General features: G+C 49.6%; 3 protein-coding genes across 3 annotated transcripts; 1 reads left to right on the top strand and 2 right to left on the bottom strand.

The window, feature by feature from the left end:
* Positions 1 to 256: 256 nt before the first annotated feature.
* On the bottom strand, positions 257 to 3504 carry LOC131094032 (feather keratin 1-like). Its single transcript, XM_058041492.1, has 4 exons — positions 3403 to 3504; positions 3333 to 3360; positions 1068 to 1105; positions 257 to 722 (listed from the first exon to the last, which is right to left on the bottom strand). The coding sequence occupies exons 1-4, from the start codon at positions 3502 to 3504 to the stop codon at positions 405 to 407; spliced, it is 486 nt and encodes a 161-aa protein (XP_057897475.1). The 3' UTR covers positions 257 to 404.
* A 3212-nt stretch (positions 3505 to 6716) lies between these two features.
* On the bottom strand, positions 6717 to 8005 carry LOC131094216 (feather keratin 1-like). The gene is made up of 2 exons (XM_058041735.1): positions 7882 to 8005; positions 6717 to 7418 (listed from the first exon to the last, which is right to left on the bottom strand). Exons 1-2 carry the CDS (start codon positions 7978 to 7980, stop codon positions 7092 to 7094), a joined length of 426 nt encoding a protein of 141 aa, XP_057897718.1. The 5' UTR covers positions 7981 to 8005; the 3' UTR covers positions 6717 to 7091.
* On the top strand, positions 7396 to 12718 carry LOC131094215 (feather keratin 1-like). The gene is made up of 3 exons (XM_058041734.1): positions 7396 to 7420; positions 11064 to 11104; positions 12392 to 12718. The coding sequence occupies exons 1-3, from the start codon at positions 7396 to 7398 to the stop codon at positions 12716 to 12718; spliced, it is 393 nt and encodes a 130-aa protein (XP_057897717.1).
* The last annotated feature ends 4198 nt before the right edge of the window (positions 12719 to 16916 follow it).

The following is a 16916-nucleotide window of genomic DNA, read 5'->3' as shown; positions in this document are numbered from 1 at the left end:
AAGTATTTTTGGAGTATTGGTGGTCATTGAACTGTGTGGGGCAATTCCTGCACATAGAGAGAGGCAGAGTAATTTAGACAGGTGACACTAAATATGAGTAATCAATGCTGTGTTAACATAATGAATGTGATGTTGACAACCATGGCAACACCTCTTCCAACAACACCCTCCCAGAGCCACACAGCAACAGCTCTCTCACTGGATATGTTGAGTGAGCATGTGCAGGGCAAAGGATGACACAGAGGCACAGGCTGGGATGCAGCAGAGCTTTAATGAGTCAAAAGGTGAGAAAGAAGTCACTCTGAGTGGTAGATAGAGCAATAATGCTCTATCCCTGGGCTTGGACCATCCTAGGAGTCCCTGGGTTCCTTCCCAGGGAAGGAAACTTCCAGCTTCCAGGAGCTTCAGCAGGGGAGGCCACAGATGCCACTGCCCAGGCCAGAGAGGCCAAAGCCCCCAGAGCTGATGGGCACTCCCTGAGAGCTGAGGATGCTGCCAACAGCAGCAGAGCTGGAGGATCCCACGGCGGTGTTCTGGGGGAAGGAGCTGAGGATGGGCCCAGGCAGGGTCACCACCACGGGCGAGGGCTGGATGAAGACGGTGGAGTCCTGGCACTGCCTGACACAGGGCTCATTGCAGCTGCTGCCCAGCGGGGTGGGCCCACAGGGCTGGCAGGGCTGGCACCGGGGGTAGCAGGACATGGCTTGGGGCTGCAGGTGCACCTGTGAAAGAGAGAAGAGAGAAGCAGACTCAGGGGTGAATGAGGGGACACTGTTCATCCATCATCTGGAGAAAAGCCAGAAGCGCAAAATTGCACAATGATGTTTAGAGACACCCATCAACCTCAATTCCTACTCAGCCATAAGGAATCCCCCTAAGAGTGACCAAGCCTGGGCCCTTCCACAGCTCAGGATACATCTAAGTCAAAACCCAGCCTCTCTATATGCCCAAATTCTGCCCCTTCCCTCTCCCATAACAAGCAGCTCTCCACAACCCACATGGAACCACAGGGGCGGATAGGCTCCGAAAACTCAAAGGAAGAATAAAAGAAAGGGCTTCAGACTCACCTTGTTCTCAATGAGATGGAGGTGAGAGGAGTGAATGAGAGAGCAAGAAGAAGGTCCCCCTTTTATACAGCTCCTGCACTGCCCCATTCCCCCAGGCACTGCACAAGGACAGTAATTTTCCAACACATTCACCTCCAAAGCAAAATACCCGCCCTAACGCCACACGTTGTGGTTTGGTTTCCATCCGGGCTGCCATTTCACTTCCTCATTTCTGACACACTTGCTCTGTGCTGCAGCTCCTTCCACATGTGCCAGGCCAGGCCTGAGCACCCCCGAGACCAGAGGTGTCCCTGCAGGCACAGGAGGTGCCCCCAGGCCAGAGGGTCCCTGCAGGCAGGGCATGTTGGCAAGGCGCAATTCTTCCCGAGGGTTTCTGAGATTCACATTCTCAGAACCTCAGAGAAAGGGAAAACACGTTTCTTATCACTTGCTGTGCCTGTGTTTGTGCAAAAGTAGAATGCAATGTGGAGATTGTTTACCCACAGTAATGGTGTTTGTTTCCTTGGCCTGTCAGGGCCAGGTGTGTGTGTGTCAGGACTGTCACCGACAGCCACGAGATTCTGTGCAGTGTGTGCAGAGTGAGTGCTTGGCAGATTCAGTTTAGATGAAATGTATATAGTATAGTATAATAAAGTAATTAATTAGCCTTCTGATATCAATGGAGTTAGATGCATCGTTTTCTCTCCCCTTCGTTGGAGTTGCCTTTGATTTACACCCAGTCAGGTATCTGGCAGGATGGAGGCACCTGTGAAGAGTAAAAGAAGTTAGAAAAGCTGGCAGCAGCTTAGGTATCCTGTGGGCAAGGATTAAGAAAGGTCCAGGAAAAACACAAGAAACCAAGAGGAGGTCTGAGCATAAGGGATGTGCTCAAGAGGTACAAAACCAGGCCACATCAAGGAGTGCTGCACTTCCCTGCCCTGCAGACATGGAGGGAGCTGGGATGCATCCCAGAGGGCAAGAGAATGCTTTCAGTAGGCAAATTTCCAGGGAGAGACTGTCCCTACCTGTGGCAAGTCATGCTCTAATTTTGGGCTGGCTGTGTGTCAGCCTTTTGGTGAAAGGCCAAGCCAGGAGTGTGTGTGATGTCTGTAAGGATGAGTCTCCCTCCAGCAAGGGCAGCTCCTGCTATGCAAAGAGAAAACATCTCCAACACTGGACTGTAGCCAAGCCCAGAGCTCCCAACAGCCACACTCACACCTTGCCCTCAGCAGGACATTACTGTCTGCCAAAGAAGGTGGAAATCAGTGTTACCAATTTTCCCTGGTCCCATGATCCCTTCCTTCCAGAGACACCTCCAGCACATCTTCTGCCTGTGCTGATGCATCCCTGCGTGGGAAATCCTTCAGTCTTTCATCTCAATACTTGAAAGGAATCCTTGGATGCCTAATGATCACGTCAGGAATGAGGCAAACAAATGGCAGTGTTGATGGAAATAAAAGCACAGCCTGTGGTGTTAGGGAAGATATTTTGCTTTGGAGGTGAGTCTGTAGGAAAATTACTACCCTTGTGCAGTGACTGTGGGCCTGGGGCAGTGCAGGGGCAATATAAGAGAGAGCTCATCCTCACTCTCTCATCCACTCCTCTTGCCTCAGTCTGTTTGGGATCAAGGTGAGTTGGGTCACTTTTCTCCTCTCCTTCCTCCTCCTTCTCTTTTCCTATGCATACCTGTCACTTGGTCCTTTGCTGCATTGTGGGGCTGCTCTGTGAGAGGTGGAATGTGAGAGAGAGTCGCATGGAGAGAGGCTGGGTCTCTGCTGGAGTGAGTGATAGTCTGGGCAGGAACGTTCTGAGATTGGTTACTCTTGGCAGGGAACCTGTGGGCTAAACCTTATCACTCTCTACAATTTCCTGAAGGTTACCTGTAGTCAGCTGGGGTTGGGCTCTTTCTCCAGGCAGCACTGACAGAATGAGAGGTCACAGTCTCAAGGTTCATCAAGGGAAATATAGGTTGGATATTAGGAAATAGTTTTTCATGCAAAAGGTGATGAAGTTCTGGAATGATCTGCCTGGAGAGGTGGTGGTCACCATCCCTGGATGTGTTTAACAAAGCCTGGATGTGGCACTGGGTGCCAGGGTTTAGTTGAGGTGTTGGGGCTGGGTAGGATGATCTTGAAGGTCTCTTCCAGCCTTGTGATTCTGTGATTCTATGAAATGTGAGGAAGAACTTGAGAACATCCCTGCATGTCCAGCTTGGATGGAGCCACAGTGTGGTGAGGCTGCCCTTCAAACACCTCTCATGCTCTGCTCCCCTCTTCCCTCTCTCCCAGGTGCACCTGCAGCCCCAAGAAATGTCCTGCTACACCCGGTGCCAGCCCTGCCAGCCCTGTGGGCCCACCCCGCTGGGCAGCAGCTGCAATGAGCCCTGTGTCAGGCAGTGCCAGGACTCCACCGTCTTCATCCAGCCCTCGCCCGTGGTGGTGACCCTGCCTGGGCCCATCCTCAGCTCCTTCCCCCAGAACACCGCCGTGGGATCCTCCAGCTCTGCTGCTGTTGGCAGCATCCTCAGCTCTCAGGGAGTGCCCATCAGCTCTGGGGGCTTTGGCCTCTCTGGCCTGGGCAGTGGCCTCTGTGGCATCAGGAGCCTCCCCTGCTGAAGCTGCTGGTGATGATTCCAGGGTGTGAACCTAAGCACTCAGCAGGATGGCTCTTCAATGGGGATGGAGCATGGCCTTGGTGCTTCCTGAGGGGCTGAGCAAGCCCAGCAGCCCTTGCAGAAGGACTCTTGGCAAGCACAGCCCAGCCCTGCCTCTGTCCCCTGCCACTCTCTCCTTTCCCTCCCGTGTCCCTGTTCCCTTGTGCTCCCTGGGGCTGTGAATCCCACACAGCCATTCTGGGGAGCACCTGCTGGCCCTGCTCTCTCTCTGGATCAGGCAGGTGACACCTCCTGGGGCACAGATTCCCTTCTGTCCCTCGTGCTCTCTGCACTGGGACCTCCAGATGGACCAACCTTGTTTCTGTGTTTTGTCTCATTAAATTTCTGCTGCATCCCAGCCCGTGTGTCTGTGTCATTCTTTCCTCTGCAGGTTCTTTCTCAACATGCCCGGGGGAAAATATGTTTTTAAGAGCTGTTTTTTTGAGGGTTTGCTTGGGATGAATATGCAGTGATGAATAATTGTGACGGTGTTCACAGGGGTTTTTGGATGAGGGAAGAGACGAGGATCTGACTCCATGTTTCAGAAGGTTGATTTATTATTTTATGATATATATTCTATTAAAACTATACTAAAAGAATAAAAGAAAAGATTTCATCAGAAGGCTGACTAAGAATAGAAAAAAAAAAAGAATGAATAACAAAAGCTTGTTGCTCAGACAGAGAGTTGGAGCCAGCTCACTGTGATTGTCCATTAATTAGAAACAACCACATGAGCCCAATCCCAGATGCACCTGTTGCATTCCACAGCAGCAGATAACCATTGTTCACATTTTGTTCCTGAGGCCCCTCAACTTCTCAGGAGGAAAAATCCTGAGGAAAGGATTTTTCAGAAAATATCATGGCTACAGATAATAGCATTGTGTAGGTTTTACACAAGATGGAGTTTGATTTCACCAAATTAACTCTTCTATGGATTCTTTGCAGTTGGAGCTAGAATGGTGCTGATAACACAGAAATATTTTGGGTTTTTCTGGGCAGTTCTTGCCCAGCATCAACCCTGGCTCTCCACCCTCCTCTACAAAATGTCGTGAAGGTGGATGTGGTCAAGAGCATGGGAGAGGACATAGCCAGGCTGGCTGACCCACGCTGACCAAAGGAATTTTTGATACCATGAGACATCATGGTCAGCAAAAAATGCTGAGAGAAAGGAGGAGGTGGCTGGCAGGGGAGCATTTATTAACAGATTGTTTGTCAAGAATCCTTTTTCATCTTAGTGTGAGGTGTTGAAAAATACTCATTAACTTTATTGACTTAATGTGGTGTTTGAGGTATCTGGTGTCAGGGTGGTGCAAGAAGAGAGAATTTTCTGGTGTGACAAGAGTGAAATTTATCCTGAGGCGGCTGGTGACAGCTTTTAACACACCTCTGGAGCTTCACCAGCACAATCAGAGGACAGGGGTCCAAATCACTGCTGAGAATGTCACCATGCATCTGAACTACATTTAAGAACACAGTAGTTGGGGCAGACACCGAAAACCACACCTGAGAACACCAGGGCTGAGGTAGGGACCCAAACAATACCCTATGGTAATTGTCCCAGTAGTGGAAAAAAATCGTGGACAAGGAGGTGAATGGGACCAGGTCACTGATGATTTGAGTGAAGGGGAGAAAAGAGGAAAAAATCACAAGTTGTATAAATGCAATCAACCACTACCTTGCACCAGCAGACCAATACCCAGCCAGGCTCTGGAGAACACCTACTTTGGAGAAACTGCCTACAGTTTTTTGCTGAGCATGTTCTATGGCATGGCACAGCCCTTTCATCAGTTCAGCTGAACCAGTGGGAGGATTTTCCCATGTGATTCTTCTTCCCTGGCACACTGGCAGTCCTTGAACCGTAACCTGTCACGATTTTATATTATTCAGAGTATTATTCCATAAACTGTCAGTGTTTCAGTGGTGTTTGCAGTCTCTGGCAGCAGGGAACTTACTCAAATACAGTGGAAGACCCACTTAGGGGTCAAAAAGTGGAAAGATCTGCTGAGGGGTCTCCTTCACTCTGATGGTGTTTCCCTGACTGAGTCAATAGAGCTGCCTTCCAGTCCAGCAGGATGGCTCAGTGCAGGGCCCCCCTAATTGGACACTGACAGAGTGGCTGTTGGAATTCAGGACATCCCTCTGGCTCTGATGGATTGCCCAAACCCTGCCAGGGGGCTCAGAGACCTTGGCACGGAGCCCAAGACACCTGTGACTTTGATTATGAAAAAATTACCAACCTTACATGAGGATCTGCGAGCCACAAAAGTCTAAGTAGAATAATAGTTAGTTTGTCACAGGATGGAAAATAGATTTTTTGAGGTTTTTGGAATGGGGGTTCAGGAGGCAAGATGGGGGAATCTGGGTGTGTCCAGCTTTTCTCCTTCTTCTTCTTCTTGGCCTCCATCTTCTGCTGTGATGCTGGCACTTTTAGATTGGTTTAAAGTAGAAGCTCACTGTCTAACATAGGTGATAGGTATTGGGAAGTTATAGTAAATAATGTACACGTAGTTTTTAGTATAAAAAGATAACACCAGTGGGCCTCTGTCTGACCTGCTGAATGGACCTCGGCAGGCCAGAGAAAGAATTTTATAGATAAGAAACAATAAACAAACTTGAGAATGAGAACTGAAGAGTTCTGACTTCTTCTTCGACCACCAGGCTGGGAAAAGAGACTTTCTAACACATCTTGGGGTCACTTTGACCAGCAGAAGTCCCAAGAGGTGGCTGACACAATGGTCTCAGTTTTTCTGGGGCACTGACAGACAAATTAAATATTAAGGGTCGAGGAAATCTCCCCTTTTCCCAGCATCTCTGGTGGAGCTCTAGCCAATGAACTGTGTTCAATCATTCCATCCAGCTCTAGATAGGTAGAGAAGCTTGAAAAACAGAGGATCACCCTCTAAGCATTGTCAAAACTATCCTGTGATAATGGTCCCTGCACAAGCGCACCCAATAACCTCCCATGTCATTTTGTGAGGGCGTGTGCAGGGGAAATGATGACAAAAAGGCAATGGCTCAAATGCAGTAGAACTTTAATGAGTCAAAAGATGAAAACTAGGTAAATCTGAGTTAAAGGAGCACCAGATAACTGTGGTGAAGATCTCAGAAGATGTCCATCTGCCTGATCTAGAGAGGCAGCAGGGCCAGCAGGTGCTCTCCTGGCTAGATGTGTGGGACTCACAGCCCCATGGAGCACAAAAGAGCAAGGAGAGGGAGACAAAAGAGGGGAAGAGGGCAGAGGCAGGGATGGGCTGTGTTTGCCAAGAGTCCTTCTGCAAGGGCTGCTGGGCTTGCTCAGCCCCTCAGGAAGCACCAAGGCCATGCTCCATCCCCAGTGAAGAACCATCCTGCTGAATGCTTAGGTTCACACCCTGGAATCATCACCAGCAGCTTCAGCAGGGGAAGGACCTCCTGCCACAGAGGCCACTGCCCAGGCCAGAGAGGCCAAAGCCCCCAGAGCTGATGGGCACTCCCTGAGAGCTGAGGATGCTGCCAACAGCAGCAGAGCTGGAGGATCCCACGGCGGTGTTCTGGGGGAAGGAGCTGAGGATGGGCCCGGGCAGGGTCACCACCACGGGCGAGGGCTGGATGAAGACGGTGGAGTCCTGGCACTGCCTGACACAGGGCTCATTGCAGCTGCTGCCCAGCGGGGTGGGCCCACAGGGCTGGCAGGGCTGGCACCGGGGGTAGCAGGACATGGCTTGGGGCTGCAGGTGCACCTGGGAGAGAGAAATGAGAAGCAGAACAGAAACTGTGGGTGAAGAGCAGTCTTGCACTCAACTAAGAGTGAGATAAGTCAGAGAAAAAAGACAAGTTGGAGAAAAGAGCTGGGAACTTTGCAGTGAGATCCACAGGTATCCTTTCTGCCCAAAAGAACCCCCTGGACAGCAACCAAGCCCGAAGAGGTTCCTTCCTCGCCCATTGCCATGAGACACTTTAACAAATTTCAGCCTCTGGTGGTGACAGAACTTCCTCCCCTTCCCTCTCCTATTATAGCAGTTCCAAGACCCCACATAGGACCCCACATAGACACTTAACCAAGTTTCTCATGATGACAGAACTTCCTCCCCTTCCCTCTCCCATGACAGCAGTTCCAAGACCCCATGTAGGAGTGGAGCAGATATGAGCTGAGGTGCATTGGAGGAATAGGAAAAGAAAGAGGAGAAAAAGCTTCAGACTCACCTTGTATTGAAGGAGATGGAGGTGAGAGGAGTGGATGAGAGAGTGAGGAGAAGGACCTGCTTTTATACTGCTCCTGCACTGCCCCAGGCCCACAGACATTGCATGACAGCAGTAATTTTCCTGCAGACTCACCTCAAAAACAAAATGTTCTACCCGGTGGCGCAGGTTGTGTTCTGGTTTCTGTCAACCTGTGCTGCCATTTAATTTCCTCATTTTCCACATTCCTGCTCTGCTTTCATGTGCTGAGATGAGGCACCCAAGGATATCCTTGGTGATGCTGTGTCAGTGAAGGCAGAAGATGTGTTTGAAGTGTGGTGGGGTCCCATGAACACAGGGGGTGTTGGCTTGGAGTGAATTGCAATTTTATGCAGCTCCCCTTGCAGCAAGAATTTTCAGCTCTCTTCCTATTATTGAGCTTTTTTTCCTGGGGAGAATGTTTGCCAGTTTGTCTGAGTATGCAGGACTAGGGAAAATCAAAGCCTGGCTGGGTATGTACCAGAGCAGAATACAGAGAATACAGAATATAGAATACAGCAGAACCAGAACAGGCAAAATACATGATGGGCACAAGAAATTCTTCCAGGTAGTTGAGAAGTCCAAAGGCTGACTGGAGCAGCCTCACTGAGGACAAGGGTTACAGGAAAAGTGGAGATACTCAAGGAATCCTTGGCCTTGGTTTTTACTAGCAGGAATTTCTGTCAAGAGATTGGGCCACCACTTGGAAAGTCACCAGCAGGAAAGGTTTACCTGCATAAGTCCTACTGGGGGAAGAAAAGACTCCTCCTGGAGATGATTTGCTGCTAAAGAGCTTCACAGCAGAGAGCAGGGGTTCTGGAGGGCACCATGGGACAGCCCCGGGCCCTTGTGGAAATGGCATCTGACAGTATCCTGGGATGCCCATTTCAGATGATGGAAGGTGATCTCAGAAGTGTGGAGATAGAGGAGACAATGCCTCTCTCAGTCTTCACCTACAACATCTCCCAGGCTGCTGCATCCCCTAAAAGAGTTCTGAGAAGGTGGGGGAGTCTTCTCAGCAGTGAATGGCTGTCAAAAAAAAGACTGCCTGACAAGAGTCAACCAGTGAAAGCCTGCTAATGTATTCTGGGTCATGGTTTCTATAAAGTGAATTACTGACTGTCTGGAGAACTGGGCCACAGAGGCCCTCTAGCACTCAAGAAGAACAAACAGCAAGATCTGCACTTGGAAATTAAAAACTTCTTCCAGCAGTATGGGCTGGAGACTGAACTATGCTACAGTCCTAGAGCCTCAGCTCTCTTTTCTCTTGTGAGAGATGCCTTGGGGAGAGGCTTGGAGGGTGCAGTGGATGCACAAACCTCATCCTGATGGCCAAAGAGACCTTGCTGTGTTGAGGAGCTCTCCCGAATGCTCTGTGGAGGGATAGGAGGGGTTGCAGAAAAAAATCTCCCCTCTGGTTGGGACTCATCAATGGTCCCTCATCAATGGTGTATAGGAATGTGCCCTCTGTTGATGGAGTGACAAAACTATCCTTTGTCCCCTTTAAAAGGAAAGAAGCCCAGAAGTTTCTCTCCTCAATTGGGTAAAAAGACATTTTATAGACCTAGGGGACTTCACCTCAAATTTAAGGATAACCAATTGGACAGGGGCCAAAAAGTCCCACCTGAGCAATTCACTAGAAAAAGAAGAGAACAAAGAAATGAATAGCTTTTGTGAGGTGTTTTACCAGCAGCAAGAACCTCTTGCACCTGGATTGGTTTTTCTCTGTAAAGAGCTTTGTTATTTTGCCTTTTAAACCTTTTTGTTTCCAACACTGCGGCAGAAGCCATCCTGCTGATTTTATGCTTCCAAAGGTGGCTGAGCTATCCTGGGTGAGTAATAGCCCTCCAAGAGCTTCTGAGACCTGGCTTGAGGAGGCAACTATTACTCCTATGCATTGAGTATTCTCTTGGCATCTGTGCTTCAGCACACCTTGTTTGCCATGCCCAAAAAGACTTGCTTAGAGAGCAGCCCAGCAACCCTTGGGGAAGCAGGAACCTGTCCAGCTCCCTAATAAATGAGAGCTGTCAGTGATAGCCCTGCAGTGCCACGCACCTCAGAGTGATGCACATCAAGGAGTGATGCACTTCCCTGCCCTGCAGACATGGAGGCAGCTGGGATGCATCCCAGAGGGCAAGGGAATGCCTTCAGCAGGCAAATTTCCAGGGGGAGACTCTCCCTACCAGCGGCAACTCATGCTCTAATTTTGGGCTGGCTGTGTGTCAGCCTTTTGGTGTGAGGCCAAGCCAGGACGGTGTGATGTCTGCAGACCCATGGCCCTTGCAGGGACACAATTGCCCTCCAGCAAGGGCAGATCCATCCATAACCCATGAAAAGTGGTGCAAGAACTGGGCTGTACCCAAGTACACAACTTCAGGCAGCCACCAGAGCCATTGCTGACAGCATGAGCTTCTTGCCAGCACTCCCACAGCTTCAGGGGCTCACAGGGCAGTCAACATGTTTTGCAAAAGTCTCTCGTGCTGGTCAGGGTTTAAGGCATGCAGCCAAAGCTCGTGGCACTGTGAGGAGGAGAGTGGGACAAACTAGGTGCTGTGCCAAGCCTCAACACACCCCTCATGTAGTGAGGGGAGACCACACCAGAATTGTGGTCATGGTCCTTAGGAAGGGTGACATTTTCTTTCTTCATGTTGATGGACATATGAGACTCCCAGAGACTGCCATGAGAGGAGATGACTCTTCCAAGTAAATCTGTAAAGGATTGAGGGAGAAGGAGAAGTCATTTCATTAGGCACAGGAGCCTTTGTGTACCCAAGACAGACCCCTGCATTGGCAGGGGAAGAGCCAAGCCTTTCTGCAGTGGGGTTTGAAAAGAACATCACCAGATTTCCCAGTTCCATGTCCTACATCTGCACAGACCCCTCCTGCACCTGAGGGTACATCTTCTGGTGACAGGGGCATGATCCATTTGGAAAATCATTGGATCTGTCATCCTGGAACATGAAAGGAGCCTGCATAGCATAATGGGTGTGTCAGAAACAAGGAAATGCACTGGCAATGGTGATGGAAAACAAAGAACAACCTGGGGCATTAGGTGGGATATTTTGCTTTGAAGATGAGTCTGTTGGAAAATTACTGCCCTCATGCAGTGCCTGTGGGCCTGGGGCAGGACAGGAGCACTATAAAAGGAGTTCCATCTCCTCACTGTCTCATCCACTCCTCTCCTGCACACAGTCTCCTTGGGAACAAGGTAAGTCTGAAACTCTTTATTCCTCTTTTCTTCATTCTCATCATTGTGCTTCCATGGGATTTTTCAGCACAAAGTTGTGTCTTTGTCCTATACCTGGTTCTGGGGTCCTTGCTTTATATACCATTCCCTTGCTCTCTGTGGGACAGGGAAAGGTGCAAAAGGGGGGACATGGAGAGAGCTTGGAGCTCAGTTAGGTGTCTCCTGTGGTTTGGGCTAGGAAGGGATCTCCCAGAGCTTGGTTGTGTTTTGCAGGTCTCTTTTGGAGAGCTGTGGAAACCCAGGGCACTAGGAATATTTTTCTGTTTGCTCTGGCATGTCCTTGTGCCCAGGGAAGCACTGACTTGGACCCTCATTCATGGAGAAAACTAAACTTCAAGATAGACTAGAATCCACAAAAGTGTAAAATAGATTATAGACTACTGTATGTGCATCCCTTCATTAGAAATTGAGGTTTTGGGATTTTTAGTATGTTGTGGATGGATGCAAGAGGGCACAGAGTGTCATCCGGGGTTTCTTCTTCATGGTTCTTCTTCCTCCTTCTTCATGGATTTAGGTGGCATTTTGTAATTGGGCAGAAAAATCCACTTTGGGGTCAGTTATTGGGTTAAAAGGGAAAATAATCCAGGTGTCTGCCATTCGTGTGCCGAGATTGAGGCAGGAACAGGTGAGAGGCAGGATGGTAGAAAAGGCAAAGAAGGTTTTATTCAAAAGAACCGTGTGGTTTTTATAGAGTGGTACAATAGATTCTATTCTATTGGCTAACTAACAGAAACATCCATCTCATGCACTGTCCTTGAGAGGAACAGAAAAAGAAAGTAGAAAAACAGCACCTACAAATTGCTTATATTCAACAAGTTATCACATCTTTCCAGCTCCCTAAAACCTCTCACAGCCTGCTGTGAGAAATGCTTGCCGTTCCTCTCTCTCTGTCCCATGGCATCCACAGGTGTCAGTTCTTAATTGGAGAGTTTAGTCTTAAAAGACTTTGTAACCAGAGATTGTTGGTAATTTTGTGCCTTCTAATGAAAAGCTGCCCAACTCACAGTAGTGAGATTGTTTTACTGATAAGAAACAATAAACACCTGAGTCTGAACATGAATTACTGTCCCAAGTGCGTTCAGTCCAGACTCAGAAAAATGGACGACTGAGGCCCCACAGAGAAGGAGAAGCCTGTGGGCCTCCTTATGATCCTTCCAGCACTTTGTGTGAGCTGTATTCTCTCCTTTCTGGTGGTGTTACAGGCTTGTACTCACTTGTGCTTTTCTATCCCACTTTTCTCTCTCCCAGGTGCACCTGCAGCCCCAAGCCATGTCCTGCTACCCCCGGTGCCAGCCCTGCCAGCCCTGTGGGCCCACCCCGCTGGGCAGCAGCTGCAATGAGCCCTGTGTCAGGCAGTGCCAGGACTCCACCGTCTTCATCCAGCCCTCGCCCGTGGTGGTGACCCTGCCCGGGCCCATCCTCAGCTCCTTCCCCCAGAACACCGCCGTGGGATCCTCCAGCTCTGCTGCTGTTGGCAGCATCCTCAGCTCTCAGGGAGTGCCCATCAGCTCTGGGGGCTTTGGCCTCTCTGGCCTGGGCAGTGGCATCTGTGGCAGGAGGTCCTTCCCCTGCTGAAGCTGCTGGTGATGATTCCAGGGTGTGAACCTAAGGACTCAGCAGGATGGTTCTTCACTGGGGATGGAGCATCAGCCTGTTGCTTCCTGGAGGGCTGAGCAAGCCCAGCAGCCCTTGCAGAAGGACTCTTGGCAAGCACAGCCCAGCCCTGCCTCTGTTCCCTGCCACTCTCTCCTTTCCCTCCTGTGTCCTTGTTCCCTTGTGCTTCCTGGGGCTGTGAGCCCCACACATCCAGCCAGGAGAGCACCTGCTGGCCCTGCTCCCTCTGTAGGGCAGGCAGATGGACATTCTAGGGTTCTCAGAACCTTCTAGGGTTCTCAGCCACAACCATGGGGCAAAATCTCTTATCTGTCCCTCGTGCTCACTGCACCATGATCATAGCTTGAAATGACCTAATTTCTCTCTCTTGACTCATTAAAGTTATGCTGCATTTGAGCCATTGCTTCTGTGTCATTTTTTCCTGCAGATGCTCTCCCAAGACGACCAGGGAGAGAGATGTTGCTCAGTCTTTGTTCTGGGAAGTGTTTGGGGATGGCTTTGAAGTGACTGGTAACACAGGCTTGCAGCAAATTTCCTTAGTCAGACACTGGATTAATTTCTGCTTTCTAAATCTTGCAAAACTTGCAGGATGATGACATTCCAGATGCCAAAGGGATTTTATTGCTAATGGCATCCAGGGCCAGCTTTAATCTTTGTGGATGGAAAGTTCACTTGGAGCACCACTCTTTCTCTAGTGCACCAGGATAACTTGGTCCATATCTGCCAATCCTTTCTATGCCATGAAATTTCCATTTCTTTGTCACTACACACAAAACACACATGCCAGAATCCCTTTACTTATGATTAAATGCTCCACCTGGAAACAATCCTTCCTTTTTTTTGTGGCATAAAAACCTCTGCAAAGACCAAAAAAGTTTTGTCACTGAATTGTTGGACTTAGTGGAGTCTTCAACAGTTTCTTTCAGCCCTTGGAACAGTGCAGTGAGACCAGGTCAATGTAGGCAAGTATAATCTACAAGGATGTATGGTCTTGGCAGATGGAGAGATAAAATTTCCACCACAGAATCTTTTCACCCCTTTGTCCATCCTCTGAAGTGTGACTGCCATCAGAACAAGGTTCATTGACTGGATGTGTCTGTCTGTGGAGGTGAAATAGAAACTGCACCTGGAGCCCAGCTTCATAGAATCACCACAAGAAAATCCTTGTGGTGTTGTGAGGTCCCCAGGATAACATGAGAGATGAGAATTTGACTCCATGTTTCTCAGGAGGCTGATCTATTCTATTCTATTCTATTCTATTCTATTCTATTCTATTCTATTCTATTCTGTAACTATACTAAAGAAAGAGAAAGGATACATCAGAAGACTAAACAAGAATGAATAATAAAAACCCGTGACTGACTCAGAGAGTCCGACACAGCTGGACTGTGATTGGCCATTAATAAAAAACAAATCACATGTTTGGGCAAACAATCTCCAGATCACGTTCCAGAGGAGCAAAACATGGAGAAGCTGAGGCTTCCCAGCTTCCCAGGAGAAGAAAACCTGGTGAAGAGATTTTTCAGAAGATATCATGGTGGTGTACCCTGAGCTGGAAGGCACTCACAAGAATCACCAAGTCCAAATCCTGGCCCTGCACAGACACCACAGCCATCCCACCCTGTGCCAGAGAGCATTGTTCAAATGTTCCTTGAGCTCTGGCAGCCTTGGGACTGTGACCATTCCCTGGGGAGCCTGTTCAATATCTGACCACTCTCTAGGGAAAGACTCTTCCTGATATCCAAACTAAATCTGCTGATGTGAAACAGAAGACCCACACCCACCTTTCTCTCTGGCAGCTGGGGAGAGACAAGGACCACACAGAGGCACAGGCTGGGATGCAGAAAAACTTTAATTAAGAATTAAAGCAGGTCCTCTGAGTGGGCACCATAGTGCAGGGAGCACCAGGGGGATGTAGGAGATTTGGCCACGAGTCCCTTGGCCATGGGTGCAGTCACACCTTGGATGGGGCTTAGCCAGTGATCACAGCCCAGGGGAGGACATGAGAGCAGAGACGAAAAAAGAACAGGAGGGAAACAGGCAAGTTAGACAAAGGCCATGGTTTGAGAGCCCAGGCACAGCTCTTCCCAAATGCCATGGGTCCTCAGTGACTCTAAATGACCATACTCAGTCCATTTCCATCTTCTGGGTTCCAGGGGGTCCTTCTGTGGAGCAGCTTCAGCAGACCCTGTTCCAGCGGGGCCTGGTGATGCAGGAGAGGTCAAAGCCCCCAGAGCTGATGGGCACTCCCTGAGATCTGAGGATGCTGCCAGCAGCAGCAGAGGAGGAGGATCCCACCACAGTGTTCTGTGGGAAGGAGCTGAGGATGGGCCCAGGAAGGGTCACCACCACAGGGGAGGGCTCAATGACGATGGTGGAGCTCTGGCACTGCCTGACACAGGGCTCATTGCAGCTACTGCCCAGGGGAGTGGGGCCACAGGGCTGGAAACAGGGGTTGGAAGGCTGGAAACAAGGGTTGCAAGGCTGGTAACAGGGGTTGCAAGGCTGGTAACAGGGGTTGCAAGGCTGAAAACAGGGGTTGCAGGGCCAGTTGCAAGGGGCGCAGGGCTGGTAGCAAGGGGGGCAAGGCTGGCAGCTGGACATGGCTCTGAGTCTCAGTGCACCTGGGAGAGAAGACAGAGACAAGATGGGGATGGTTAAGGAGCCACCTCTCCACCCACCACAAGGGAGACAAGACACAGCCTGGCCTGGGAGATGCAGCCAGTGCAGGGAGGTGTTTTGTGGAGATAACCCAAAGTCCACAACTTTGTGGAAGTTGTAAAGCCAGTACGTTTACTGCAGCGCCGGACGCATAAGGAGATTGCTCTCCTTAAAAGACGTGTACTTCTGGAGACATCAGGTCCCTTTTTATCCCCCTCTCAAATACATATGCATACAATTTCACAATAGGTTCATACATATTCATTATCATGAACTCCGCACTAGTTCTTCTTTATCAGAAAGAATTCCTAGGTCAGGTTGACCTGCTCTCACAGCAGTTTCCCTGTCTCTCTTTATCACCATCTCTCTCCCCTCCTTATCTCTATCCTTCACTGAAGCAGTTTCCCTGAGCCTAGGCCTTGCAGTCAGGCTACATAGCTATGTTTTCTAACCACAGACTCAAAGATGTACATTTCACCTAAATCAAAATGGATTTCTACTCTGGAGAATTTCTACTCTGTCTCAGAGGACCACAAGACTCATTGCCTGCTCCCCACCACTGAGCAAGGACAGACAGGACCACAAAAACACTTTCTTAGTCAACACAACAAGAGTTCTCCCAGCCCAGACACAGCCCCTCTACACACCAAAACCTCTCTCCACCTCCCCTCCCCAAACAGGCAGCCTCAAGCCCAACATAGGACAGAGCCTCCAACTCACTTGCTTCCAAAGGAGAAGAAGGGCAGTGGAGTGGATGGGAGAGTGAAAAGCTGGGACGCCTTTTATACTGGTCCTGCACTGCCCCAGGTCCAGAGGAAGTCTCTCTGGAAACAATAATTTTCTGAGAAGCTCATTTCAAGTGCAAAACACTCCAATTAATGTGATGGGCTGTGTTTTGTTTTCCTGCATGGCCGCATTTCCATTGCCTTCTTTGGCCACACATATTTCTCCCTGAAGGCTCCATTTTAGAGCTGATCATGGAAGCCCATTGACCTGTGGGACAGAAGCTCGTTTGTGCCACCAGAAGATGAGTCTGGAGTGCCAGAGGCACTGCCTGCAGTCTGGGGACATTGGCTTGGGGCATTCCAAGCCCTGGAATGCTTGCTCATATGCTGAAGGGTTACTGAATGTGCTGATGGGCCACATCCCTTCCTCCCACCCTCCAAAATGTCTGGTTGATACCGGCCATTGCCTTTGCTGTCCCAGCTGTCCCCTCCCTAGTTCTTGTGCTTCCACTAAGTGTGAGAAGCAGAAGAGGCCTTGATGTGGTGAAAACACCACTGAAAAAAGAGCCTCCAGTTGAGCAGCTGTGGACTTGTGTGGCAGAGGAGACTCAGAGAAACCTCTAGAGAAATCTCTTAGGTGGGCAAGGCTGGAGCATCCTGGGAGAGGAAACAATGAGGTTGTTTGTGTTTGTAGGGGACTATCAGAGGGAGTCCATGGAGTGGATGAGGACATGATTGGGTTGTTTGTGTTTGTAGGGGAATATCAGAGGGAG

The sequence above is a fragment of the Melospiza georgiana genome, chromosome 28, assembly GCF_028018845.1.
Source record: "Melospiza georgiana isolate bMelGeo1 chromosome 28, bMelGeo1.pri, whole genome shotgun sequence".
NCBI classification, from domain to species: Eukaryota; Metazoa; Chordata; class Aves; order Passeriformes; family Passerellidae; genus Melospiza; species Melospiza georgiana.
This window is presented reverse-complemented; position numbering and strand designations above follow the sequence as displayed.

Coding starts and splice junctions, on each gene's coding strand:
- LOC131094216 (XM_058041735.1), bottom strand. CDS start 7,980: ATGTCTGTGGGCCTGGGGCAGTGCAGGAGCAGTATAAAAGCAGGTCCT. Junction 7,419..7,881: donor TCCATCTCCTTCAATACAAG/GTGAGTCTGAAG, acceptor TCTCTCTCCCAG/GTGCACCTGCAGCCCCAAGC.
- LOC131094215 (XM_058041734.1), top strand. CDS start 7,396: ATGGCTTGGGGCTGCAGGTGCACCT. Junction 7,421..11,063: donor TTGGGGCTGCAGGTGCACCT/GGGAGAGAGAAA, acceptor CTCCTCACTGTC/TCATCCACTCCTCTCCTGCA. Junction 11,105..12,391: donor ACAGTCTCCTTGGGAACAAG/GTAAGTCTGAAA, acceptor TCTCTCTCCCAG/GTGCACCTGCAGCCCCAAGC.
- LOC131094032 (XM_058041492.1), bottom strand. CDS start 3,504: ATGGGCCCAGGCAGGGTCACCACCACGGGCGAGGGCTGGATGAAGACG. Junction 1,106..3,332: donor TTGGGGCTGCAGGTGCACCT/GGGAGAGAGGGA, acceptor CTTCTTGCTCTC/TCATTCACTCCTCTCACCTC. Junction 723..1,067: donor TCCATCTCATTGAGAACAAG/GTGAGTCTGAAG, acceptor TCTCTTTCACAG/GTGCACCTGCAGCCCCAAGC.